The 22974-nt window shown below is 42.6% G+C and overlaps 1 protein-coding gene and 4 non-coding genes across 5 annotated transcripts; 1 reads left to right on the top strand and 4 right to left on the bottom strand.

Moving 5' to 3' along the window:
• The first annotated feature begins 2038 nt into the window (after nt 1-2038).
• On the top strand, nt 2039-2121 carry TRNAL-UAA (transfer RNA leucine (anticodon UAA)). Its single transcript has one exon. It is a non-coding gene; the product is annotated as a tRNA-Leu (tRNA).
• Nucleotides 2122-9835: 7714 nt separating this feature from the next.
• Nucleotides 9836-15526, bottom strand: POM121L2 (POM121 transmembrane nucleoporin like 2). Its single transcript, XM_020902922.2, has one exon. It carries the CDS (start codon nt 15246-15248, stop codon nt 12138-12140), a length of 3111 nt encoding a protein of 1036 aa, XP_020758581.2. The 5' UTR covers nt 15249-15526; the 3' UTR covers nt 9836-12137.
• Nucleotides 9857-9930, bottom strand: TRNAI-AAU (transfer RNA isoleucine (anticodon AAU)). Its single transcript has one exon. It is a non-coding gene; the product is annotated as a tRNA-Ile (tRNA).
• Nucleotides 15527-17079: 1553 nt separating the features above from the next.
• Nucleotides 17080-17151, bottom strand: TRNAM-CAU (transfer RNA methionine (anticodon CAU)). Its single transcript has one exon. It is a non-coding gene; the product is annotated as a tRNA-Met (tRNA).
• A 4676-nt stretch (nt 17152-21827) lies between these two features.
• Nucleotides 21828-21900, bottom strand: TRNAK-UUU (transfer RNA lysine (anticodon UUU)). The gene has a single exon. It is a non-coding gene; the product is annotated as a tRNA-Lys (tRNA).
• Nucleotides 21901-22974: the final 1074 nt, after the last annotated feature.

Below are 22974 nucleotides of genomic sequence, written 5' to 3'. Positions count from 1 at the left end.
AGAGGGTCCCGAAGGCTGTGTTACACTTAGCACATGCCAGGGGTCTGCATCCCCTGGAAAGAAAGGAGAGGAGGTTGTGTTGAGCCCCAGCCAGATAGACACTAGGGAGTCAAGTTCTGATGGCACACTCACCATTAACAAACAGCACTTGGGTGGCCCCTGGGGCCTGGCCACCATAATAGGCGTTGGTCTGGGCCACAGCCTGGGCTACAGATGAGGTTGAAAGATGAGCTTTTTGTTTCTTACCTGAATTCCCCATCCCTCAATATGTGAAGTGACATTGTTTTCTTTGTTAGGTATCAGGAAAATGCTTGCCTGGTCAAATGTGTTTGGAAGAATTCTCTCTCTCCGACTTTTTGGATGAGTCTGAGAAGGATGGGTCTTAATTCTTCTTTAAATGTTTGGTGGAATTCAAGAGACTTCCCGGGTAGCTCAGGCTGTAAATGTTTGGTGGAATTCACTAGTGGAGCCATCTGGTCCTACACATTTGCTAGTTGAGAGATTTCTGATTACTGATCAATCTCCTTCCTAGTAATAGGACTCTTCAGATTTTCTCTTTCATCAATAGTCAGTCCTGGTAGACTGTATGTTTCTGAGAATCTATTTTCTCTGTTGTCTAATTTGTTGATGTATTATTTAGTTTTAAGCAGGTACAGCAATCTGAATCTTTGTATTACCTTTGTGTGAAAAGGTTTCTTTGCCAGTTGGCTAGTCAGCTTAGTTGATTAGAGCATGGTGGTTATAACACCAAGGATGTGGGTTCAGTCCCCATATGGGCCAGTGCAAGCCTTTTGTTACTTACTCACTGAATAATTTTGTTGCAGTCATCTAAGAAATTGGAGATAACCTCGCAGACATCATATTGGGAATGAATGTTGACTTCATTTGTTCTTCAGCAGTGACACTACCTTCCTTCCCCTCCACCCCTGCCCCCCAGCAAACACAGTCCCAGCAAAAAGTGAAATTTCAGCTTTTCATATTTGGCATAGGGGCATTTTCACCACTCCCTGCTTGAAATCCAAAGCCTATGTTCATTTAAGGAGGGAGCAGTGATGGTAAGGCACCATCCCTTTGAAAGAGCTGGTGGCTGGTATTTTCTGAGAGGGGGCTTAGGGTAGATTTTCAGAGGGTCAGTGGGTTGACATATTCTGTGGAAGCATGGTTCTTCTGCAGAGACTCTTGTTGTTTGGTTGGCACTCAAAGGGGTGTTTACTGAAGTGAGTGCATCCCTGGCTGGCTCATTTCAGAAAGCAGGGTTTGACAGTGATTGGTTGTGCAAATGTTCACAAAACAATTATCATGGATAGATCATTTGTTTTAAATTCAGGTCTGGTGGCTACTTGTTACCACTGCTACAGAACTGTCTTTTCCTAAGTTTGTGATTAGTATGTGTTCTCAACATTTTACTTTGGCATAAAGCAAACATTATTTGTTTGTTTAAATATACAAGTAACATATAATAAAAATGTTTGCCAGAGTTAGGAAATAGATGATAGTGAAAGTTGCTCAGTCATGTCTGACTCTTTGTGATTCTATGAAATTATCCAGGCCAGAATACTGGAGTGGTTAGCCTTTTCCTTCTCCAGGGGATCTTCCCAACCAGGGATCAAACCCAGGTCTCCCACATTACGGGCAGATTCCTCACCAACTGAGCTATCAGGGAAGCTACAGGTACTAAAGAAATGAAAGGGGTCAAAAGATACACATTTCTAATCATAAAAAAAATAAGTTATAGATCTAAGGTACACTCTGGTAGTATAGTTACTAATAACAATATTGTATTGAATATTTGGAAGTCCTTAAAAGAATAGATCCTAAAAGGTTTCATCACAAGAAAAAAATTTGTAACATATGTGGTGATGGATATTAACTAGACTTACTGTGTTTCATTGGCTTTTTCCAAGAAACATTAAAAGGATTTTTCTTTTTTAAACTTGGTCTCTAATCTCCTGTAGAATTATTGATAGTCTTCCAGGGACAAGCAAGTCTAATTAATTATAAGCCTGTAATATAGAATATGTAGATTTTGAGGCCCACCACCGGGATGGCCGAGTGGTTAAGGCGTTGGACTTAAGATCCAATGGACATGTGTCTGCGTGGGTTCGAACCCCACTCCCGGTAGAACTGCTTTTGTTGCTAAATCATGTCCCACGGCTTTTGCAACCGCATGGACTGTAGCCTGCCAGGCTCCTCTGTCCATTGAATTTCCCAGGCAAGAATTCTGGAGTGGGTTGCCATTTCCTTTTCCAGGGTATCTTTCTCACCCAGGGATCAAGTTACTTTAGCATGTATCTTACCTGGAAATGACAGTTTTTGTGCAAAACTGGACAATAGTCCAGCATACAGTTGACTCTGAACTCTTTTTATCCAATCTGACGGGCTCGGTCTATAATGGGTGAATTTAGCTAATTTAGATATGATGTAAATGATATACTTGTATTTTAAAAATCCACTATCTTATTAGTTGTTTTCTATGTGTTTTTTCCCCTTTGTTCCTTTCTTTTATCTCTTTCTTCCTGTCTTTGGAATATGTGAGCATTTTACATGATTTGATCATATCTAGAGCATTGCCTTATCATTTGTATGTCTTAACAAATCATTAGTGGTTTCCCTAGGGTTTTCTATATACAGCTACACCTAATCAAAATCTACCTTCAAATTATATTATGCTACTTACTGTACCATGTAAGAAGCTTGCAATAATATACTTCCTCCTATATTGCGTGTCACTGCTGCCACAGATTTTGCTTTCATGTATGCTATAGCTGTACACTATGTCACTACTACTTCTGCTTAATGCAGCCAGTCATTTTTAGAGTGATTAAAATTGGGAAAAATATTCCTTATATGTACCTCTATTGTACCCATTTCTGTGGATATTCATTACTTTGTATTTCCTTTTCCTGAGCCCAGCTTATAACATTTTCTATTTTGCAGGTCTGATAGAAACATACTCCAGTTTTTGTTTGTCAGGAAAGACTTTTATTTCTTATTCAGTTCTGGAAAATGTTTTTTGCTTGGTTGGTAGAGAATTCTGGGTTTACAGATTTTACAAAATTAGCCTCTCATCACTTTCAAATGTTATCCCATTATCTCCTGGCAAACCTAATCTGATGAAAAGTCTGCTGTTTTGGATACATAGCTAGCTGGCTAGATATAGCTTGGAATTCTCTGGCCTTGGAGCTGAAGTTTGGTGTACAGGTTTCCTCCACTGTCAGAAAGTAGTTCAGTTCAGTTCAGCTGCACAGTCGTGTCCGACTCTTTGCGACCCCATGGACTGCAGCACGCCAGGCTTCCCTGTCCTTCACCAACTCCCGGAGCTTGCTCAAACTCATGTCCATCGAGTTGGTGATGCCGTCCAAAAACAGAGTGGAAATGATCTTATGAAATATTTCACAAGTTGAACTGGTGTGAAGAAGTGATTACCTTAGCACCCTTCTTGCATACAGATGCACGAAATAAGTGGAAATAAAGCACAGATGCTTATAGACACAGTTTAAAGCTGTGGTGCCTTGACATTGAGATGCTGAGTTGTAGTTCCTAGGGGAGGAGCTTGGCAGTTCCATCTTCGCTGTTTCTGATGAGCTCAGCCTCTACAATCGCTCCCTGCAAAACAGGTACTAATACACGTCTTTCCTTAAAATGAAGTGGCAGCAAAGTGAACTTTTGAAAAGTGAGAAATACCTGTATTTCATTATATTGGGAAAACACTTAGTCATTAACTCTCCCAATGTTTTTTCTGCTCTTTTCTCTATTTCTTTTGGTCTTCTGAGATTCTGATTACAAATATATTAATCAATAACTCTTAAGTGCTCTTTTTTTTCCCTTGATGTTTCAACTTGGGTAGTTTCTAGGCCTTCCTTCAAGTTTATCATTTCTTTTTTCAGTTTCTATCAGTTCAGTTCAGTTCAGTCACTCAGTAGTGTCCGACTCTTTGCAACCCCATGAACCACAGCATGCCAGGCCTCCCTGTCCATCACCAACTCCCAGAGTCCACCCAAACCCATGTCCATTGAGTTGGTGATGCCATCCAACCATCTCATCCTCTGTCGTCCCCTTCTCCTCCTGCCCTCAATCTTTCCCAGCACCAGGGTCTTTTCCAGTGAGTCAGCTCTTTGCATCAGGTGGCCAAAGTATTGGAATTTCAGCTTCAACATCAGTCCTTCCAGTGAACACCCAGGACTGATCTCCTTTAGGATGGACTGGTTGGACCTCCTTGCAGTCCAAGGGACTCTCAAGAGTCTTCTCCAACACCACAGTTCAAAAGCATCAATTCTTCTGCGCTCAGCTTTCTTTATAGTCCAACTCTCACATCCATACACGACCACTGGAAAAACCATAGGCTTGACTAGACAGACCTTTGTTGACAAAGTAATGTCTCTGCTTTATAATATGCTGTCTAGGTTGGTCATAACTTTCCTTCCAAGGGGTAAGCATTTTTTAATTTCATGGCTGCAATCACCATCTGCAGTGATTTTGGAGCCCAGAAAAATAAAGTCAGCCACTGTTTCCACTGTTTCCCCATCTATTTGCCATGAAGTGATGGGACCAGATGCCATGATCTTAGTTTTCTGAATGTTGAGCTTTAAGCCAATTTTTTCACTCTCTTCTTTCACCTTCATCAAGAGGCTCTTTAGTTCTTCACTTTCTGCCATAAGGGTGGTGTCATCTGCATATCTGAGGTTATTGATATTTCTCCCTGCAATCTTGATTCCAGCTTGTGCTTCCTCCAGCCCAGCGTTTCTCATGATGTACTCTGCATATAAGCTAAATAAGTAGAGTGACAATATACAGCCTTGATATACTCCTTTTCCTATTTGGAACCATTCTGTTGTTCCATGTCCAGTTCTAACTGTTGCTTCCTGACCTGCATACAGATTTCTCAAGAGGCAGGTCAGGTGGTCTGGTATTCCCATCTCTTTCAGAATTTTCCACAGTTTATTGTGATCCACACAGTCAAAGGCTTTGGCATAGTCAATAAAGCAGAAATAGATGTTTTTCTGGAACTCTCTTGCTTTTTCAATGATCCAGCGGATGTTGGCAATTTGATCTCAATTTCTATAGAGTCTATTAGTCTGTTGAAGACATCTTATGTCTCTTACTGTGTGTCTGTGTTTGAATTTAGCATATTTATTTGACTTTTGTTTACAACAATCTATCGAAATGTACCATCTACTTATGTGTTGGATGACAAAAGGACCTACTATGTTCCATTGGCATCTGAAATGGGAGTGGTCTAAAGGGACTAATCTTGTAACGCGTGGGATCTGGTGCTATCTCTAGAAAAATAAAGTCCACATTGAGTTAAACTGTAGGACACTCAGCTAGTGTTGCAGAATTACTTGGTGCTGGTGGTGGTGGGATACTCCCACATATTTACTGGCCAGATGTGTCTGAAGTAAAGTGTTCTGTGTGAGTAGTGAAGAAGACACACAGGAGGAAAAATTTTTTTAATGCACTTCTCAGCTCCAAATTCTGCCTTTTAGACTGCTTTTTGAAAAGGGACCCAGGTCTTTTAAATATTTATTTTCTTGTCAGCAGAGGGTGCAGGGGAGACACAGTAGGAATAAAAGTTTTGCTTTCTGGTTCTAGAGTTCCTGCAACCATCAGCATCTTTGGTGTCCAACTCCATTCTATTGACTTTCACAATAGTAGAAAAAATAAATTGAGTGTCATTGATCCATTCACAAATATTTATTGACCATCATGTGCGGTAAATATTCCAGGATGCAAAAAAGAATTAAGACTGGTTGTGTGGATTATACAAACAACAACAGTGGTTTCCAGTAACTGCTGGAGCATTCATTGCGAACTCTCAAATGGTAACATCATAGATTAAGGCCAAAATATCCAAAGATTGCAAAGCAGATAGACTTTGATACAGGCAGACTGCAGAATAATTCCCCGAGAGTTCTGATGGGAGTACAAACTCCGACAAGGGGGAACTAGGAGAAAAAGGAAAGGACTGTGAGGTTAAACAATGATCTCCACCAGACACAAGATCTCCATGTAGTTTCTGGGAACAGGAAACTTCTGATTCATTGCTTCCAGCTCCACCTGCATGCCTTTCCACCTTCTCCACACACAAATTTTATATTGAAGGTTTTTGAAAATATTTCTGGGTAGGAAAAGAAATGCCAGAGATGGAAGACATGTGGAAACATCCCCTTTGCTTTTCTTTTGTTGGTTTTAGCTTCTTGTTTGATTGCATTCATTCAATAATTCATTTGAAATTATGGTAGGCATACCTCCATTGCTTCCAGGCCAGTTGCTTGCATTTCAAGTCATTACCAATAGGCCAAGAGTGAAAGTGAAAACAATAAAGCCTGTTGAAGAAAATGTAGCAAAATACTTTCATGCCTTTGAGATGAGCAACTATATGTTAGACAGGACTAAGCTACACTGTACCTTACAAAAACTGAACCCCTTTTTCCTCAGAAGTCCACTAAGAGAGAAAAGCACTAGCCACAGGCTGGAAGGAGATACTCCAGATAAAATTCACACATGTGAATTTGTTGGAGTTGGAGTCAGAGGAAGCTAAAGAAATGTTAAAATGCAGTAAGTACTTTAAAAGGCTGTAGTTGTGAGCATACATTGGAAAATCTTTGTTTTGAGGTCGTGAACCTTCATGAAGGCAGTAGACTACAAAGGAAAGTTTTGTACTTGCCAGTAAGGTGACAAAAACCAGAAAAGTGAGCTGTCTACCCCCCCCCCCCCCCGCCGGTTTTGACCTGGGGACCTTTCACGTGTTAAGCGAATATGCCAAGCACCACACCACGGAAACATCATCCCCACCTTAGGTGTTCAAGTATAATAAAATGGCACTCTAGTTTCCTTGGTTGCAATCCCACCCCAATCTAATAATTTTGAATATTTCTCTTGTAGAATATTTTCACTCACAGCGCTTTGCTTTCCATCCTTTTAAAAGCTTTGTTAAAATAGTAAAAATAAAAGGGAAAAACCCACCCAGCATTAATGTAATCTGAATTATTCAAGTTCAAAAAAGAAGGAGTGATTAATATTCCCTGAAAAAAGCATGAGCTCTGTGAAGGCTCCACAAGAAAACATTGCACTGGCCATTGTTCTGTCTGAAAAACTTGGATTTTATAGAGGGACCACTGTGTGATAGATGACCTCAGTTTTGCCAGGCAAGATGTAACAAAGAGAAGTGGTTAAGATGTTTATTGACACAAATGGAAATATTTTAGGGTCAAGCTGGGAAAGAAAACATTTCAGGTGTGGTTTGAAACTTTGTGAGAGAAACCCACTGAGCTTCAAGTTCAACATAAACCATATAGCTCCATTTCAGATGTCTTTTATAGGTTGAAGATGAATGTTATTGGTCTGGTTTGCATTTCAGTATGGGAATGGGACTCTGGGAGAATATTCTGCAGGACAAGAATATACCATCTTGCACATATCACCATGTAATCATCTCTGCATATCCCTCACCAAAAGAAGACATCATTCCTTCAACTTTTAACAACTACCTATCATAGACCTACTCTCAACCAGGCATTTGTGTTGATGCTGATTTAAGTGGTGGCAAAAAGACATGCTTTCTATGAGAATTTTGAAAATTAAATCTTTATTTTGAAGTGATTTTCGAAAAGTTCCAAAGACAACAGAATTTCCTTATACCCATTACCCAGTTTCCTTTAATATTAGCTTCTTACATTACCTTGGTACCTTTGTTAAAACTAAGAAACCAATGTTGATATATTACTAATAACTAAACTCTTGACTTTGTCTATATCACACCTGTTCTTACATAATGTCCTTTCTACTCCACTCCCTACTCCCCCACCCCCCATCCCCCACCCCCCCACCCCCCCCACTCCTCCCCACCCCCCACCCCTGCCAAGATCCTACATTGTATTCAGCCTCCCCTGGTCTGTGACTGTTTCTTGGTGTGGATACTTGACTATCTTCCAGTCTAGGTTTGTCTGATAGTTTTCATGTGACAGCTTGAGGTTATAGGTTTTTGGGAGAGAACAAAGAGATAAAGTACTTGTCTCATCACTTTATATCAGATGTTACATGACAGGAGCATGGCTTACCATTGGTGATGTCAACTTTGATCACTTTTAAAGTAGCATTTGCCATTTTTCTCCCTTTTGAAGTGCCTACGCTTTCCTACTTCGTACTGGACTAGGAGAAGGAAACGGCAACCCACTCCAGTATTCTTGCCTGGAGGATCTCTTGGGCAGAGGAGCCTGGCGGGCTACACTCCGTGGGGTCCCAAACAGTTGGACACAACTGAGCAACTAACACTAACACTGGACTATTTAGAAGCTAGTCACTGAGCATGTCCCATATTCCAGAAGGGAGGGAATTAAGCTCCATGGATGGGTCTTGGGTGGGTCAGGGGATTATTTACTTACTTAGGTTGGATTTTTTCTTAAAGGAAAAGTATCCCTTCTGCTATATTCACTGACTTATTTTTCAATCATTTATTTATATCAGTATGGATTTATGAATATGTATTTTACACTGCACTTTGGATTATAATCCCAAACCATATTATTTGTAGTTCTAAGTGCTCCAGGTTTGGCCATTGACAGCTGTTTTCCTCTTATAAAGAGACAGTTCAGTTCAGTTCAGTTCAGTCGCTCAGTCGTGCCCAACTCTTTGCGACCCCATTGACTGCAGCACGCCAGGCTTCCCTGTCCTTCATCAACTCCCAGAGCTTGCTCAAACTCATGTCCATCGAGTCGGTGATGCCATCCAAACATCTCATCCTCTGTCATCCACTTCTCCTCCTGCCTTCAATCTTTCCCAGCATCAGGGGTCTTTTCCAATGAGTCAGTTCTTCACATCAGGTGGCCAAAGTATTGGAGTTTCAGCTTCAGTATCAGTCCTTCCAATGAATATTCAGGCTTGATCTCCTTTAGGATTGACTGGTTGGATCTCCTTTCAGTCCAAGGAGCTCTCAAGAGTCTTCTCCAGCACCACAGTTCAAAAGCATCAGTTCATCGGTGCTCAGCTTTCTTTGTAGTCCAACTCTCATACCCAAACATGACTACTGGAAAAACCATAGCTTTGACTAGACGGACCTTTGACTCTTTGCTGAAGAGATGATTAAAGAAGCTGTTTTTACCTGGTGGTTCAGATGGTAAAGATCTGACTGCAATGCAATGTGGGAAGCTGTGGTTCGATCTCTGATCTCTGGGTGGGGAAGACACCCTGGAGAAGGGAATGGCTTCCCACTCTACCCGGATAATTCGATAGAGGAGCCTGGCGGGCTACTGTCCAACTTTCACTTTTCTTTACTGCTGTATTAATATTAATACATTTTTTTCACCTGTCATTTTTAAAACCTTGTTTCATCCTTTGCTGAACTAGTTAAAACCTAAGTGTGGAAGTGTAGAAAGCGTCAACGGTTTCATAGTTTATTTAATAGATGAATATAGTACAAGAAGTTCAGTTTCTTTGCAGAATCAGTTATCCAGTGGAAAAACATGCCCAAAGCTGCTCTACTTTCCTTGCTGGTCACTCACTGCTATCCTTTCGCCCTGTAGATGGGGTTCAATGTGCTGCGCTTAGTCGCTCAATCGTGTCTGACTCTTTACGACCCATGGACTGTAGCCCACCAGGCTCCTCTGTCCTTGGGACTGTCCTGGAAAAAACACTGGAGTGGGTTGCCATTCCCTTCTTCAGGGGATCTTCCCGATCCAGGGATGGAACCCGGGTCTTCTGCATTGCAGGCGGATTCTTTACAGGACTTCTACCTTTGGGGAAATGAAGGATTTCAACCAGCTTTATCTCTCAGAAAGTAATTGTGATACCCCAGTGGATAAGAGACCAGAATTTTCACCTGTGTGTGAATGTAGCAAAAACACCATGTCATTCCAGTTGGCCCGTACGGGGATTGAACCCACGACCGTGGCATTATTAGCACCACGCTCTAACCAACTGAGCTAACCGGCCACCTGATATTTGCCTTGTTCCTCTTCATCCAATTAAATAAAACTGAAACGAAATGGTTTCTTCAAATCTTGGGGGCAGGAGGCTGGGAATGCAGGGAGAATAACGAACACAAAAACCCGAAACAACCAAAAACTACCATTAATTTTTAAAATCTTCACATTGTTCCTATTTCACTCTTCCCCCATCTCGGAGTTACGAAAGAAAAAGAGAAAAAAAATTTGGCCTCAGTGAACTGTACTTCTTTGGGGCCTGGCTCAAACTATTCTGATTGTGATTGTTAATCAGGCAATTACCTGGATAGAAGGTGTACCTGTCTTGTTTGTTGGTGTCTCCACAGTCTACTACACATTTCCAGCCTCCATTCTGTCCCCATTTGATTCCTTCCTCACAAGGCAACTAGAGCAATATAAACCCAAACTTGTGCTTTTCCTAACTTAAAATCTTTCCAGGATTCTCCACTGTATTGGAACCCTATCCATACCGCTGGACATGGTTTATAGCATATCTATGATCTGCCCCTGCTTCTCCCGAAGTTTGTCAGACTCCTTGAACAGTTATCCCAACACATCTGCTCTGTTTTCTGGATGATCCTGTGCAGGTATTTTGTCTTTGGTCTGTGATACCCTTCCCCAGTTTATTCCCAGAACACACACCTTAAAACAGAAATCGAGTTCAAAGACTTCTTTGGTAAGATGAACTTCTGTCTTCTGCTTACATTCCCCTAGCCTTTGTCACTTGTTTTGAAATCACTGGCTCACTGACCAATCAACCTGCTAAACTATTATCTCCAAAGCAGGAGTTTCCATCTCCTCTGAATATCTGGTGCAAAGAATAGTACAGGACATATAGCCATCACTATATAAATGTTAAATTATCATGTAAAGAGTAGAAAAGGTCTCATACTTTTCCTCTTATCCCTCCCCGCTCTATAAGACAGAAATCTTGGATTGTGGAATGTCTTTAAAAGGTGAAATGGCATGAATATTTAGAGTCATTTATACCTGGGTTAGAGTTCTAACTTTGGTGATTTGCTGTAGAGAGGGATAAATGAGCACAGACTTTGAAGGCAAGAGGGTTTAAATCCCAAATCTAACCTTTACTAACTGGTTGAGATTGGGCAAGTTTCTTAGTATCTCTCTGCCTCAGAATAGACATGAGTTGGATAGCAATTCCTATACCATAAACTCATTTCAGCAATTTACTTTTATTGTATCAACCAATTTAAAATTATTTTTCCAATTACGTCTCTTTCAAGGTATCCATAAAGCAGGAGATAGATGTACTCAGGGAGTCATTCTTGCCTTTTTTTCATTAGGATGATAAGTGCTAAGGAATATATTGAGGCTTATTCATAGACCTCCCATTGGTTATGTACTTTTTCTCTTTTTTTCTCAGGTCCAAGAGTTTTACTGCCCTACCTACCCCAGTTAGGAGAGATGTGAATGTAAAGGGTGACTATATAAGGTATTAAACAAATTAAAAGAAAAAATGAAGTGTAAGCTTTGGTTCCCTAACTGAGCATTTCTGGCTTATACTGGAGGAATTATGACCTATGGTGTAAAGAGCAGAAGCAAGATTGCACCACTGTGTCTTTTTCTCTCCAACCCTCCTGTGGGTACTCTCATGGGTTAACCACTGATGCTCAAGGAAAAGTTGGATTCAAGGTCAAACTGCACTAAAAGCTTCTCCAAAAATATATAAAAATTAAAAAAATAAAAGCTTCTCCAAAAACCAATTGATTAACAAAGGTGAGAGAAATGAGGACTCGGTCGCCCTGGGGAATCAGATAAAGGAACCACTTCTTTGGGCCAAATAAAAGACGGCTGAGATTTAGAAAGAATCTATTCCTCCACCCAGAGTAGCAAGAGGGTTGTACTTGTTGCCTCCCTGTCATGTCTGTTCCCAGAAAAAAAGCAGGAGGCAGTGTCTTGATTGAGCTCATCCTTGACACAGAAAGGAATGGGCAGGGAGGGGAAGGCAAGGCTCTGTTCAGTTCCAAAGATTTAGTTCCACTCAGTTCCATTCTGCTATTATCAGTGATACTTTAGTCTTTCATCGTCTTCTAGAATGTAGATTAGGACCACAAGGTGAATGTGCAAAACTCTCACCTTAGATCTCAGGTATTTTTGCTGTAGAGACTTAGAAGATGCTGAGGCAATTCACTACGCTGAGGTCCACATCACAGTATGAATGGCAAGGAACACAGGTTATTTCTTATGGGAATGATGCCTTCGAGAATGCCCTTGCTCCCTATTCCTTGAGGTTTTTGATTTTGTGCCAATGGAAAATGATGGGGCTGGCGATCTGAAAGATCCTTTTCCAACAGAGCCCTGGGGAGGTGAAGAATGCATCCCAAAGCCAAAACTGCTGCCTACCTTAACTGGTCCAAGGACAGGAGCACTCTGAGCAAAGGGATCCATGGAAGGGCCCCTAAACACAGCTTTTCTTGCAGAAATGTTGGCCCTCCCCAAAGCAAAAGGTGTGCCCTGGCTGGTCAGGCCCTGGTTTTTGGGGCCCCAGCCTTTACCCAAGGGTGTGATGGTGCTAGCTGTCCCACTAGGCACTGCTACAGTGCTGAATGCTCTGGAGTTGGAACTCATGTCTGGAGCAGTCACATTGACCCCAGTCTCCCCACAGTCCATAGGGGTTACTAATCCCCCAAAGTCAAAAGGTCTTGGGGCTGTGCTACCAAACACTGAGCCACAAGCCCCAGTCCGGTGGGTTGGGGTAACAACTCCAAAACCATTTGTATTAGCCTGACCAAAGGGAATAGCCATTGGAGTGTTGTTAACATCTGGCCGGAGGTTGGTAGGGATACGAAAGGTGGAGGCTGATGGTGCCAAACCTCCAAAGGCTGACTGAGTGGGACTGTTGAAGGATGGTTGAGTGAGAGTTTGTGCTGGGGTTGAGGATGCCACTGTTGAGTTTCCAAAAATGAGAGAGCTACTGAAGCTTGGGCCAAGGGCTGGTTGGGGGGCTCCTTGCTTCTGCCCATATGCTATCCCAAATGCAGGCTGGGGAGTTGCTCCCAGGGATAGTGGGAAGGGTGACCTTGGGCCTGACCCCAAGGGAATTGTGAATGCTGAGGTTGAACTGGAGATCCTGGATGACAATGCAGGCTGATTGGGGTTTCCTAGGGCTAAAGTGGACAGAGAACTAGCTCTAAAATTGGCAGTGCTCCTGGTAGGGGATATTTGGACAGCACTGGGAATGACCTGGCTGAAGATAGTGACTGTGTGTACAGTAGGAATGGTAGGACGTTGGCTTGGTGGCAAAATGCAGCCTGCAGCTGGGGAGAAACTGGCCTTGAAGGCACAGGCAGCCCCAAGAAGGAAAGTGTGGCAAGTGGAAGGGATGGAGTAAGTGTTGCCCATGGTACTGGTAACATTCACTACACCAAAATCCAAAGGTGGCTTAAAAGAGTCTTTGGATGTGCTGGCTCGTGTGGTGGACATGACTACAGAGGTGTCCTTGACCAGGCCATGGAAGAGGTGGGTAGAAGCAGGGGTAGGTGGAGGAGAGGCCTGCTTGAAAGGAAAAGGAGCTATCATGGGCATAGTTTTAAGTAGTCTTACACTGCCAAAGATAGGCCTGAAAGTGGGAGTTAAGGTACCCGGAGCTGAAGATGGAGCAGCTGTGGCTGAAATTCTAGAGTATAAGGAGGTCCCAGTCTCACTATTGGGTGGGAGCCCCAAAATGGGTTTTGACATGCGGTCAGCAGAAGCTGCAACAGGAGGCACATCTTCTGCAACAGCAGAAGATGCAGGAGCATGGGGAGCTGGGCTGCTCATCAGTCTAAGCGAAGTACTTGGCGTAGCGGGGGCTGTAGGGATAACAGCAGATGAGTCTAGGTGTGCAGCAGCCTGAGAAGTCGAAGGTAGCCGTGTGGTGCCAGTGACTGATGATGTGGGAGAAACAGGGGTCAGATGGATGAAAGTAGCTGGGGGTTTTGAGTCCGAAGAGATGCCTGAAAGTGGCTCTGACTGTGAGTACCCAAGTGGGCATGGCAGGCTTGCTGTTGTCAGAGGTGAGTGGGCTGCATTGATTACCTCTTCAGTGGGTTGTGGGAAGGCCGGTGGACCTGGAGACTTCTGTAACTTATTTAATCTTTCCAACTGAGGATCAGTGCCCTGGGTTGGAGCTGTGCCTGCAGAAGGCAGGGTGAGAGACAGGGAAGGCTGAATAACAGACCTAGTCTCAGGGACAGAGTCTGTGGTGATCTCAGTTGTATTCTCTCTGGCTTTGTTGCTCGATTGGAGTCCAGCTTTCTTCCCTAAGGCCAGGTCTTCAGGGACTGGATGACCAAGCTGGGGAGGTGGAATGAGAGACAGCAGGTTTTCAGGGCTAGATGGAAGCAGTGGAATCTGCTTTTGCTGTCCAGAGCTGCCAGCTGTTTCTGGGGACTCGTCTGATACCAGTGGGAATGGAGAGTGAGACTGATGACCTTTTTCTTTCTTTTTTACTGGCCACTCTGGTATCTGGAGTGATTCACTGGGAATACTTTTCTTCCAAGATTCTGAGAAATCTCGAGAAGAGCTGTAAGAGCTTGTGATAGCATTTCTTTTGGAGTCAAGGGAGTTGCCTGTGTGTGTGCTGGTCAAGGAGTCCATGGAGGAACAACTGGGCCTCTTATTCAAGCTGTGATCTGAGCTCCAAGGGTTGAGGCTTCTCTTCAGAGGCCCAGGCCTGGGCACAAAAGAACTGAGGACTCCCTCTCTCACCAGAGGTTTAAATGCAGACGGTCTGGTCTCTGGAATACTTCTCTTACAGTCAAAGATCTCATGAAACAGTGGTTCTTCCAACCTCACTTTCCCCTTCCTGCACTCTTTGAGGGCCCGCAGCACAGTTTCCTTTGCACAAGGGTCTGGGAGCCTCTCAGAAGGCGAGGACCCTGCAGAGTTGATTACCTCTGCTGGGGAAGCGGAGGGGGGCACTGTCCGCTCAGGAGGAGCGATCTTGATGGTCACCGGGCTCCATATTGCCCTGGGGTGCCGCAGAGACCAGATACTCCGCTGGAAGTAACCTTCCCACCAGTCTGAGGGAAGAGGCCCCATGATGGAATTCCGGCATCTCTTCATGGGAAAGCGCCTCCAAGCCTCATTGACCATCCACACGGTGGGGTTGGAAGGAACCCAGTCCGGCGGCCTCCTCGCAGGTCTGTGTCGAGGGGCAGGGTGGGCACGATGGACGTGCTGAATCCGGTAGACTTGATGAAGGGACTGAGTTGGCCGGCGGTTCATTGGCCTCTCCGACAAGTCTGTGCGCCCTTCTGCTGGGGATGATGGCGAAAGTCCCAGCTTGCCCCGGTAACTGCCCATGCGGATCAATGAAGCGGAGTCGGTGACTTGGATTTAGGGTTTCCGCTTCCGAGGTTTCCGACGACCCAGCCGCGGTCGAAGTGCGCAGTGTTCGGATGACGGTTGGCTTCCCGGCACGAGGAAAGAGCAGGGGCTCGGGGCGCCTCACATCCTCCAGGTCCGGCATCCGAAAGTCAGCAGCCTGTGAAAACAGGACACGCAGGATGTCGGCGGTCGGGGTGGGCTGCTCGGCTATTTTGAGGCAGAGGCTGGACGCTCGGGCCTCTGTTCTCTCCTCTCCAGGTTGCAGCGCGCGGCAGGCGGAGAGGGATTGGAGAGAAAGCGCGCTGCTAGAGCTGGGCAGGCGCGGAGTCTCCAGATTCCCGCAGCGGCCGGCGGGAAGGGGCCTGGCTGCGGACGGCGGGCCGGATCCATGCGCCCTCCTGTTCCCTGGAGTCGGAGTAATGAGTGCAGTCCGAGCCCCGCAGGGTGAGTCGGGCTGGGGGAGCTCGCGGGAGCGCAGGACTGGAGACTCGGACGCGAGGACCTGTGCAGCCCAGACTGCATTCTTGGCGCCAGCGGCCGGAAGCAACTCAAGTGGGATTTGCTGGGTGAGGATTCCCGCACTTCTTTCCTTTGCCTTTTCGTTCCTGCAGCCAGTAGGGGGTCAGTCATTGCCTCCTGGATGACAAACTCCAGACGCAGCCTCCCGGAGACTGAATCCGGCTTACCCTCCGATTGTTCGTACTGCTTTACTGGCGCTGCAGCAGTCTGGAGGGGGCTCGAGGCTTCGGACTGAGCCAGAGGGATTACCTGTCTGCCAACCGCCAACCTGAGCGCCTCCGCAGGCACCCGGCTTAGTCGCTAGTTCAGCCACCCAGACTATCTCTTCATTCGCGATCCTCACCTAGCCCAGTGCGGTCGAGGCTTTTGGAGGGGGAGCAAAGGAGTGGGAGATTTAATTTGAGGCTCAATATTCAGACTAAGTCAGGGTGAACTAGGGGACTAACATTCTGAGAAATTACAAAACAACGTTTTAAGATTTCTAGAACAATTCCTAATAATGTAATTGGCATGGATTGAAGACAACTCTTTGAAGAAAGATTATTTCAAGGTTAAGTTAAGGAACTCGGAGAGAGGGTTCCCTTCAAAACCCACACCGTCCAAAAATGGATCTAGACACTTCCCATTTCATCGATCTCTTTCTCCTTAAACTTGCATTTTTATAGAATCTTCTGCCAATATAATGTATGTTTATGCTTAAAGTCTTTAACCCTACTATAGTAGTCTGTACCAAACAAGTATGAACATTGAAATCTGAAATTTTAATATTTAGTGATACCACAAATCTGTTAAAAGTAAATTTGGGAGTTAATTTATATTTGCATTTACTAATAGAATGCAATCAATCAAAACATCTTAAGTAGATAAGTCGAAAAACCTCTTTACTGGAAGATGTAACAGAAGCAAATATGAAATTTATCACTTCTTTCTCCATGAGGTCACATACAACATATAAGACCACCTCGACAGAAAGGATATTTCCAATTGTTTTTCTGCTGGACACCAGGGGTGGAAGGAATTTTACAATTCGGAGTAGTGTGCCACTTCAGATAAGAAGAGTTTTGGAATTGCCTAGTGGGAGAATCGTGGGATTTTAAAGTAAGGCGGGAAACAACCCAAACTAAAGGACTATCAAACTCATGAATTTTTATTGATTAAACATGGACGATGTAGAAATTGACTTGGTTTCTATTCTTGTATCCTGGCTGGAATAAAGTTTAGCGAAAATCGGTTCAGTTCAGTCGCGTCCGACCCTTAGCGAAAGCAATCAGATGTAAAAAAGCCCCCTTAGCAGAGGATGGTTTCGATCCATCGACCTCTGGGTTATGGGCCCAGCACGCTTCCGCTGCGCCACTCTGCTCACTTCTTAAACATCATCACTGTTTTTCCTTTCAATGATTATATCACCGTTTGTGAGATATATATATAAATAGGTAAATTTCCTTTCATTGTAATGGAAATTACATACACATAGAAGATCCGCTCTTCCATAATCAGATGACCTCGGATTATCACTTCCAGATCTGCAGTTTCCCAATCTGCCGAAGAGTGACCAAGCTTATCAATGTACCCCCTCCCCAGCACCTTTCCCCCTTCGCGAAGCCTCTATGTATGTATGCACGCACGCGAGCTCAGCCATGTTCAACTCTTTGCGACCCCACGGACTGTAGCCCACCAGGCTCCTCTGTTCATGGGACTTCCCAGGCAAGAATACTGGAATGGGTTGCCATTTCCTTCTCCAGGGAATCTTCCCGACCCAGGGATCGAATCCACATCTCTTGAGTCTTTTGCATCGGTAGGCGGGTTCTTAACCTGGAGCCGCTAGCCGCTCACAAAGAGCAGAGGAAGGGCCCGCCGAGCAAAACTTGGGATGGACCCTTCTCCGGGAGAATCTCGAAAATCGTGTAGCCAACTCTGGTGCCATCAGACAGGAATCGTGTTAACCATCTCCTGTGTTGTTTGTCAAAAATCTCACAGACAATCCTTTGAATAAAAGATGCTTTATTCGCTTGCAAGGGGGCAAGATTTTCACAAGGACAGTGCGCCTGCAATGAAGTTAACTCAATTTGTTGCTCAAATTATCACACGGGGGTCACAATTTCGATTTCATCTCGTTTGGGGTCGTTTCGACTTAAAAAAAAAAATGATTTTTTTCTTTCATTCTTTTTTTTAAAGATAGGTCCTTCTTTTTGCCGTGTTAGAGAGCAGAACCTTTGGAAAGTTCCTGAACACAGCTCTTGTTTGCAGCTGCCTTTATGACGACGCTAGAGAGGGGCCCATCTAGAGGTAAAAAGCCTTTTATCTTTAGTACTGTAAGCTGAAGGCTACTCTGATATATTATTAGACTGGACATTTCCACTCTCATTTCATTAGTCAAACTAAGCCACTGCCGGAGCCTGCCGGCAAACGAACTGGTCGAGAACGCAATTACCAGAGTACCTGAGAAATATAAGACTCAGACAGACTTAGACAGACTTAGACAGACTTAGAAAGATGGGGTTGAGAGGGACAGAGTCAGCTTGCGTCCGACTCTGCCAACTTTATTGAAGAATACCACACCTATATATATGCTAACAGGAGTTGCTAATAGATCAAAGGTTTGCATATGTGCAGAGCTACAGGCACAGATGTTTTAAATTCCTCCACTTAAGGACAGTAAAGCATCACCCTAGCGCCCAACATGATTAAGATCAATAGAACATTAACTAGATAGAAAACAGGCTTCAATCATGACGAGTTTATCAGCAACAGGTGAAAGATCGCTACAGCAATTTCCTTGAGGGAGGTGAGAAAGGCCAACCTGTGCTTTAATAAATCAGGGGTGGCGGGACAGAGAGGGACCTCTTGATCTCTCTCAGAGCCAAGAAGGAGCCTGAGCAGTCAGGCTGGCTCCCCGCAAGCCACATGGCCAAGTCCATGAAGAAGAGAAAGTGTGTATGTTATACAATAAATACATTATTCCAATGAAATAATAATTACAAATTCACATGAAATTATTATAAATACTTATAAATTCTCATGAAGTTGCAGAGTTAATGTATTGAGGTTTCGTGTATCAATAGTTCATTCTTTGTTTTTTTTTAACTGTTGAATAGTGTTCCATAATACTATGGATATACCAGTTTTTAACTTATTCACCTATTAAGGAACATTTTGGTTGTTTTCAGGTTTTGAGCTATTACAAATTAAGCTTCTATAAATATAATGTACACAGTTTTGTATGGATATAAGTTTTCATTGTTCCGGGATAAATGCCTAGGAGTGGAATTGCTGAGTTGTATGGTGTGTTGTTTAGTTCTTTAAGAAACTGACAAACTGTTTTTCAGAGTGGCTTTACCATTCTACATTCCCATATGCAATGTATGACAAATCCAGTTTCTCTGCATTCTTGCCAACCTTTAGCAGTTGTTACCATTTGTTATTTTATCTCTTATAATACGTGTGTAGGGATATCTCATCATGGTCTTTATTTATATTTCCTAAATGACTAGTGATATTGAACATCTTTTCATGTGTTTATTGGCCATTTGTATATCCTCTTTGGTAAAATGTCCCTTCATGTTTTTTGCCCATTTTCTAAGTGGATTGCTTGTTGTTTTAAAAAGGAGTTTTGAGACATCTTTGTGTATTCTAGATATGTCTTTGTCAGATATGTTATTTGCAAATATTTTCTCCCAGTCTATAACTCTTTGTTAATTTTCTCAGCAGTCTATTGCAGACTGTAAGTTTTTCATTTTGATGAAATCCAGTTAGTCAAGTTTGTCTTTTGTGGACTGTGTGTTTGGTGTTATGCTTACTGTCTCTCCATCAAGCACCAGGTCCCCCAAATATTCTCACATTTTTTTTCCAAAAATTTTACGGTTTTATGTTTTATTTTAAATCTATAAAGCATTTTCAGCTAATTTTAAAATAAAATATGAGATGTAAGCTGAGGTTTGCTTCTTTTGCCTATAGATATCCAATTCTTGTTCCGTCACTCATTTGTATCCGACTCTTTGTGACCCCATGGACTGCAGCACACCAGGCTTCCCTGTCCTTCACTGTCTCTGGGAGTTTGCTCAAACTCATGTCCATTGAGTTGATGATGCCATCCAACCATCTCATCCTGTCATTCCCTTCTCCTCCTGCCCTCAATCTTTCCCAGCATCAGGGTCTTTTCCAGTGAGTTGGCTCTTCACATCAGGTGGCCAAAGTATTGGAGCTTCAGCTTCAGCATCAGTCCTTCCAATGAATATTCAGGGTTGATTTCCTTTAGGATTGACTGGTTTGATCTCCTTGCTGTCCAAGGGACTCTCAAGAGTCTTCTCCAGCACCACAGTTAGAAAGCATCAGTTCTTTGGCATTTAGTCTTCTTTGTGGTCCAGCTCTCATATCCATACATGACTGCCAGAAAAACCATAGCTTTGACAAGACAGATCTTTGTTGGCAAAGTTACATCTCTGCTTTTTAATATGCCATCTAGGTTTATCATAGTTTTTCTTCCAAGGAGCAAGCATCTTTTAATTTGGATTAAATGGGTATCCAATTGCTCTCCCACAATCATGAGAAAAGAGTAAGACTTTTCTTCCTCTACTGAGTTGCTCTTGCATTTTTGTAAAAAAAAACAATTTAGATGTAGTTGTATGTGGTGCTTTCTGTATTCTCTATATGTTTCTATCTATCCCTCTTCCAATTAATGTACACTCTTTATTACTGTAGCTATACAATAAGTCTTGAAATCATAAGAATGATTTCTTCCACTTTATTCCTGTTTTTCAGAATCATTCTAGTTATTCTAACTCATTTGATTTTCCACATAAATTTTAGAATAGTCATGTCTATAGCTACAAAAAAAATCTTTCCTGGATTTTGATAGGAATTATGTTAAGTTATATTAAACCTGTACATCAATTTCAGGAGAGTTGACATCTTTGCTATGTTGAGTTTTATGATCAATGAACACAGAATCTCTCTCCATTTATTTAAGTCTTTGTTTTCATCAGAATTTTGTAGTTTTGCTGTTCCCAGCAGGCACATGTTCACATGTTTGGGTAGATTCTTATCTAAGTGCTTCTTTTTTTTTCTAAGTACTTCTTTACTTAAAAAAAAAATAAACAAAACACTGTATTTTAATTTGGGTGTCCATTTTTTCTTGCTAGTATATAGAAATACAATTGATTTTTCTATTTTGATCTTGTATTCTGTGACTTTGCTAAACATACTTATTAGTTCTAGGAGGATTTTTGTTTGCTTTTAGCTCCTTAAGATTTTCTATGTAAACCATCATATAATCTTCAAATGGGAAGTACAATCCTTCCACAGAGATGGAGGGAAGAAATGTATATTTCTAAAGAAAAATACAATCCACTGAGTAAGAAATTGTATCAACACACAATTGGACAAAATTGCAGAAATGGATGGTAAAATATGTCAATATTTTGGGGTAGGGTGAGCACTTCACCTAAAGATTATATGGCAGTATTTGTGAAATAACTTCCTACCATTTATGTTTATCATTAGAATGTGACATTACCATGGCTTAGTGCAGGGCTTTCCCATCTACTAAGTAGCTCAATTATGAGAGAGAATAACTGAGAATCTAGAAGTCCTGACCCAGTGAATACTTTACTCAACAAATATACTTTCCAGTTCCTTTTCTAATACACCCTAGTCTAAAGGGATAGCGTTCTTATATTTCATGGGCTGTAGTAAGCATTTTATTGGAGAAGGAAGTGGCAACCCATTCCAGTACTCTTGCCTGGAGAATCCCATGGACAGAGGAATCTGGAAGGTTACAGTCCATGAGGTCGCAAAGAGTCAGACACGAGTGGCTTCACTTCACTTAGCCATTTTATATTGTGTTCCTCAGGAAGAACTGCTAAGATCTCCTTCTGCTTAAAAGACAATATCAAATCTCAGCTACTGATTAAGGTTGAAGGTAACTGACTTCTTGGTGTTTCCTCACTCTACGCAGGTGAAAGTGGTCAAAGTTTAAGCCAAATTTTCCTTGGGATAAAACATCAGCATGCTCTAGCACAAGAAAGTACTTAAACTTCCCGCCTGGACAGGGACTTGAACCCTGGACCCTCAGATTAAAAGTCTGATGCTCTACCAGCTGAGCTACCCAGGCTCTAAGGCTGCTTAGCTTACTTTGTTTCCCTTGTACACTTCAATGACTTTGGGGGGCATTCTTAATCCCCTAAGGAAAGGAAATGGCAACTCATTCCAATTTTCTTGGAGGCAACCCATTCCAATATTCTCAAAAACCTGGAGGGCTACAGTTCACAGTGTCACAAAAAGTTGGGCATGACCGAACTCGCACACACACACAGACACAGGATAATTTTGACAAATTTGACATTCCCCCTCACATTTTTTCCAGTGGACATTTAACATTTTTATTCATAAATTTCTATTTTTGCTGAAGGATATAATGACTTGTATCAAAGGAATTTTAAAACTATAATAACTTAACACCTACCAACATCTATTGGCACTAGGGGTAAAGAACCCGCCTGCCTATGCAGGAGATGTAAAGAGACATGGGTTCGATCCCTGGGTAGAGAAGATCTCCTAAAGAAGGGTCTGGCAACCGACTCCAGTATTCTTGTTTGGAAAAATCCCATGGACAGAGGAGCCTAGCAGGCTACAGTCCATAGGATCACAAAGAGTTGGACAGGACTTAAGTGACAGCACATGCACAGCATCTATTGAGAGAGAAAGAAATCTCCTATTTCCTTCCGTTTATTATTTCTATTCGGTATCTCTCACAGAACTTTATCCCAATACAACCATATTTTGCATTTAGTCTTTTCTTGATCTTCCTATCATGCTTCTCTGTACCAAATACAGGTATAAATATTGAAATTTGATGTTATTTTCTTTGAATATTAAAAATACTTCTTGTGGATTGTGCTAATCTGCATCTGCTTGCACATAACCAAGGCATAATAAACAGATAATAGTTTGAAAAACCCTTTAATGGAGGAGGTAATAGAAGTGAATGTGGAATTTATCATCCTCCCTCCTCCATGAAGTTGTATACAAAATCATATTGGGACTTCCCTGGAGGTCCAGTGGTTAAGACTTTGCCTTCCAATGCAGGAGGCACAGATTCCAGGAGCTAAGATTCCATATATCTTACCACCAAAAAACCAAAGCATAAAATGGAAGCAATACTGTAACAAATACAATAAAGACTTTT

The sequence above is a fragment of the Odocoileus virginianus genome, unplaced genomic scaffold (assembly GCF_023699985.2).
Source record: "Odocoileus virginianus isolate 20LAN1187 ecotype Illinois unplaced genomic scaffold, Ovbor_1.2 Unplaced_Scaffold_29, whole genome shotgun sequence".
In the NCBI taxonomy this organism is placed as follows: Eukaryota; Metazoa; Chordata; class Mammalia; order Artiodactyla; family Cervidae; genus Odocoileus; species Odocoileus virginianus.
The sequence above is the reverse complement of the archived record's forward strand: the minus strand, read 5'-3'. Positions and strand labels throughout refer to the sequence as shown.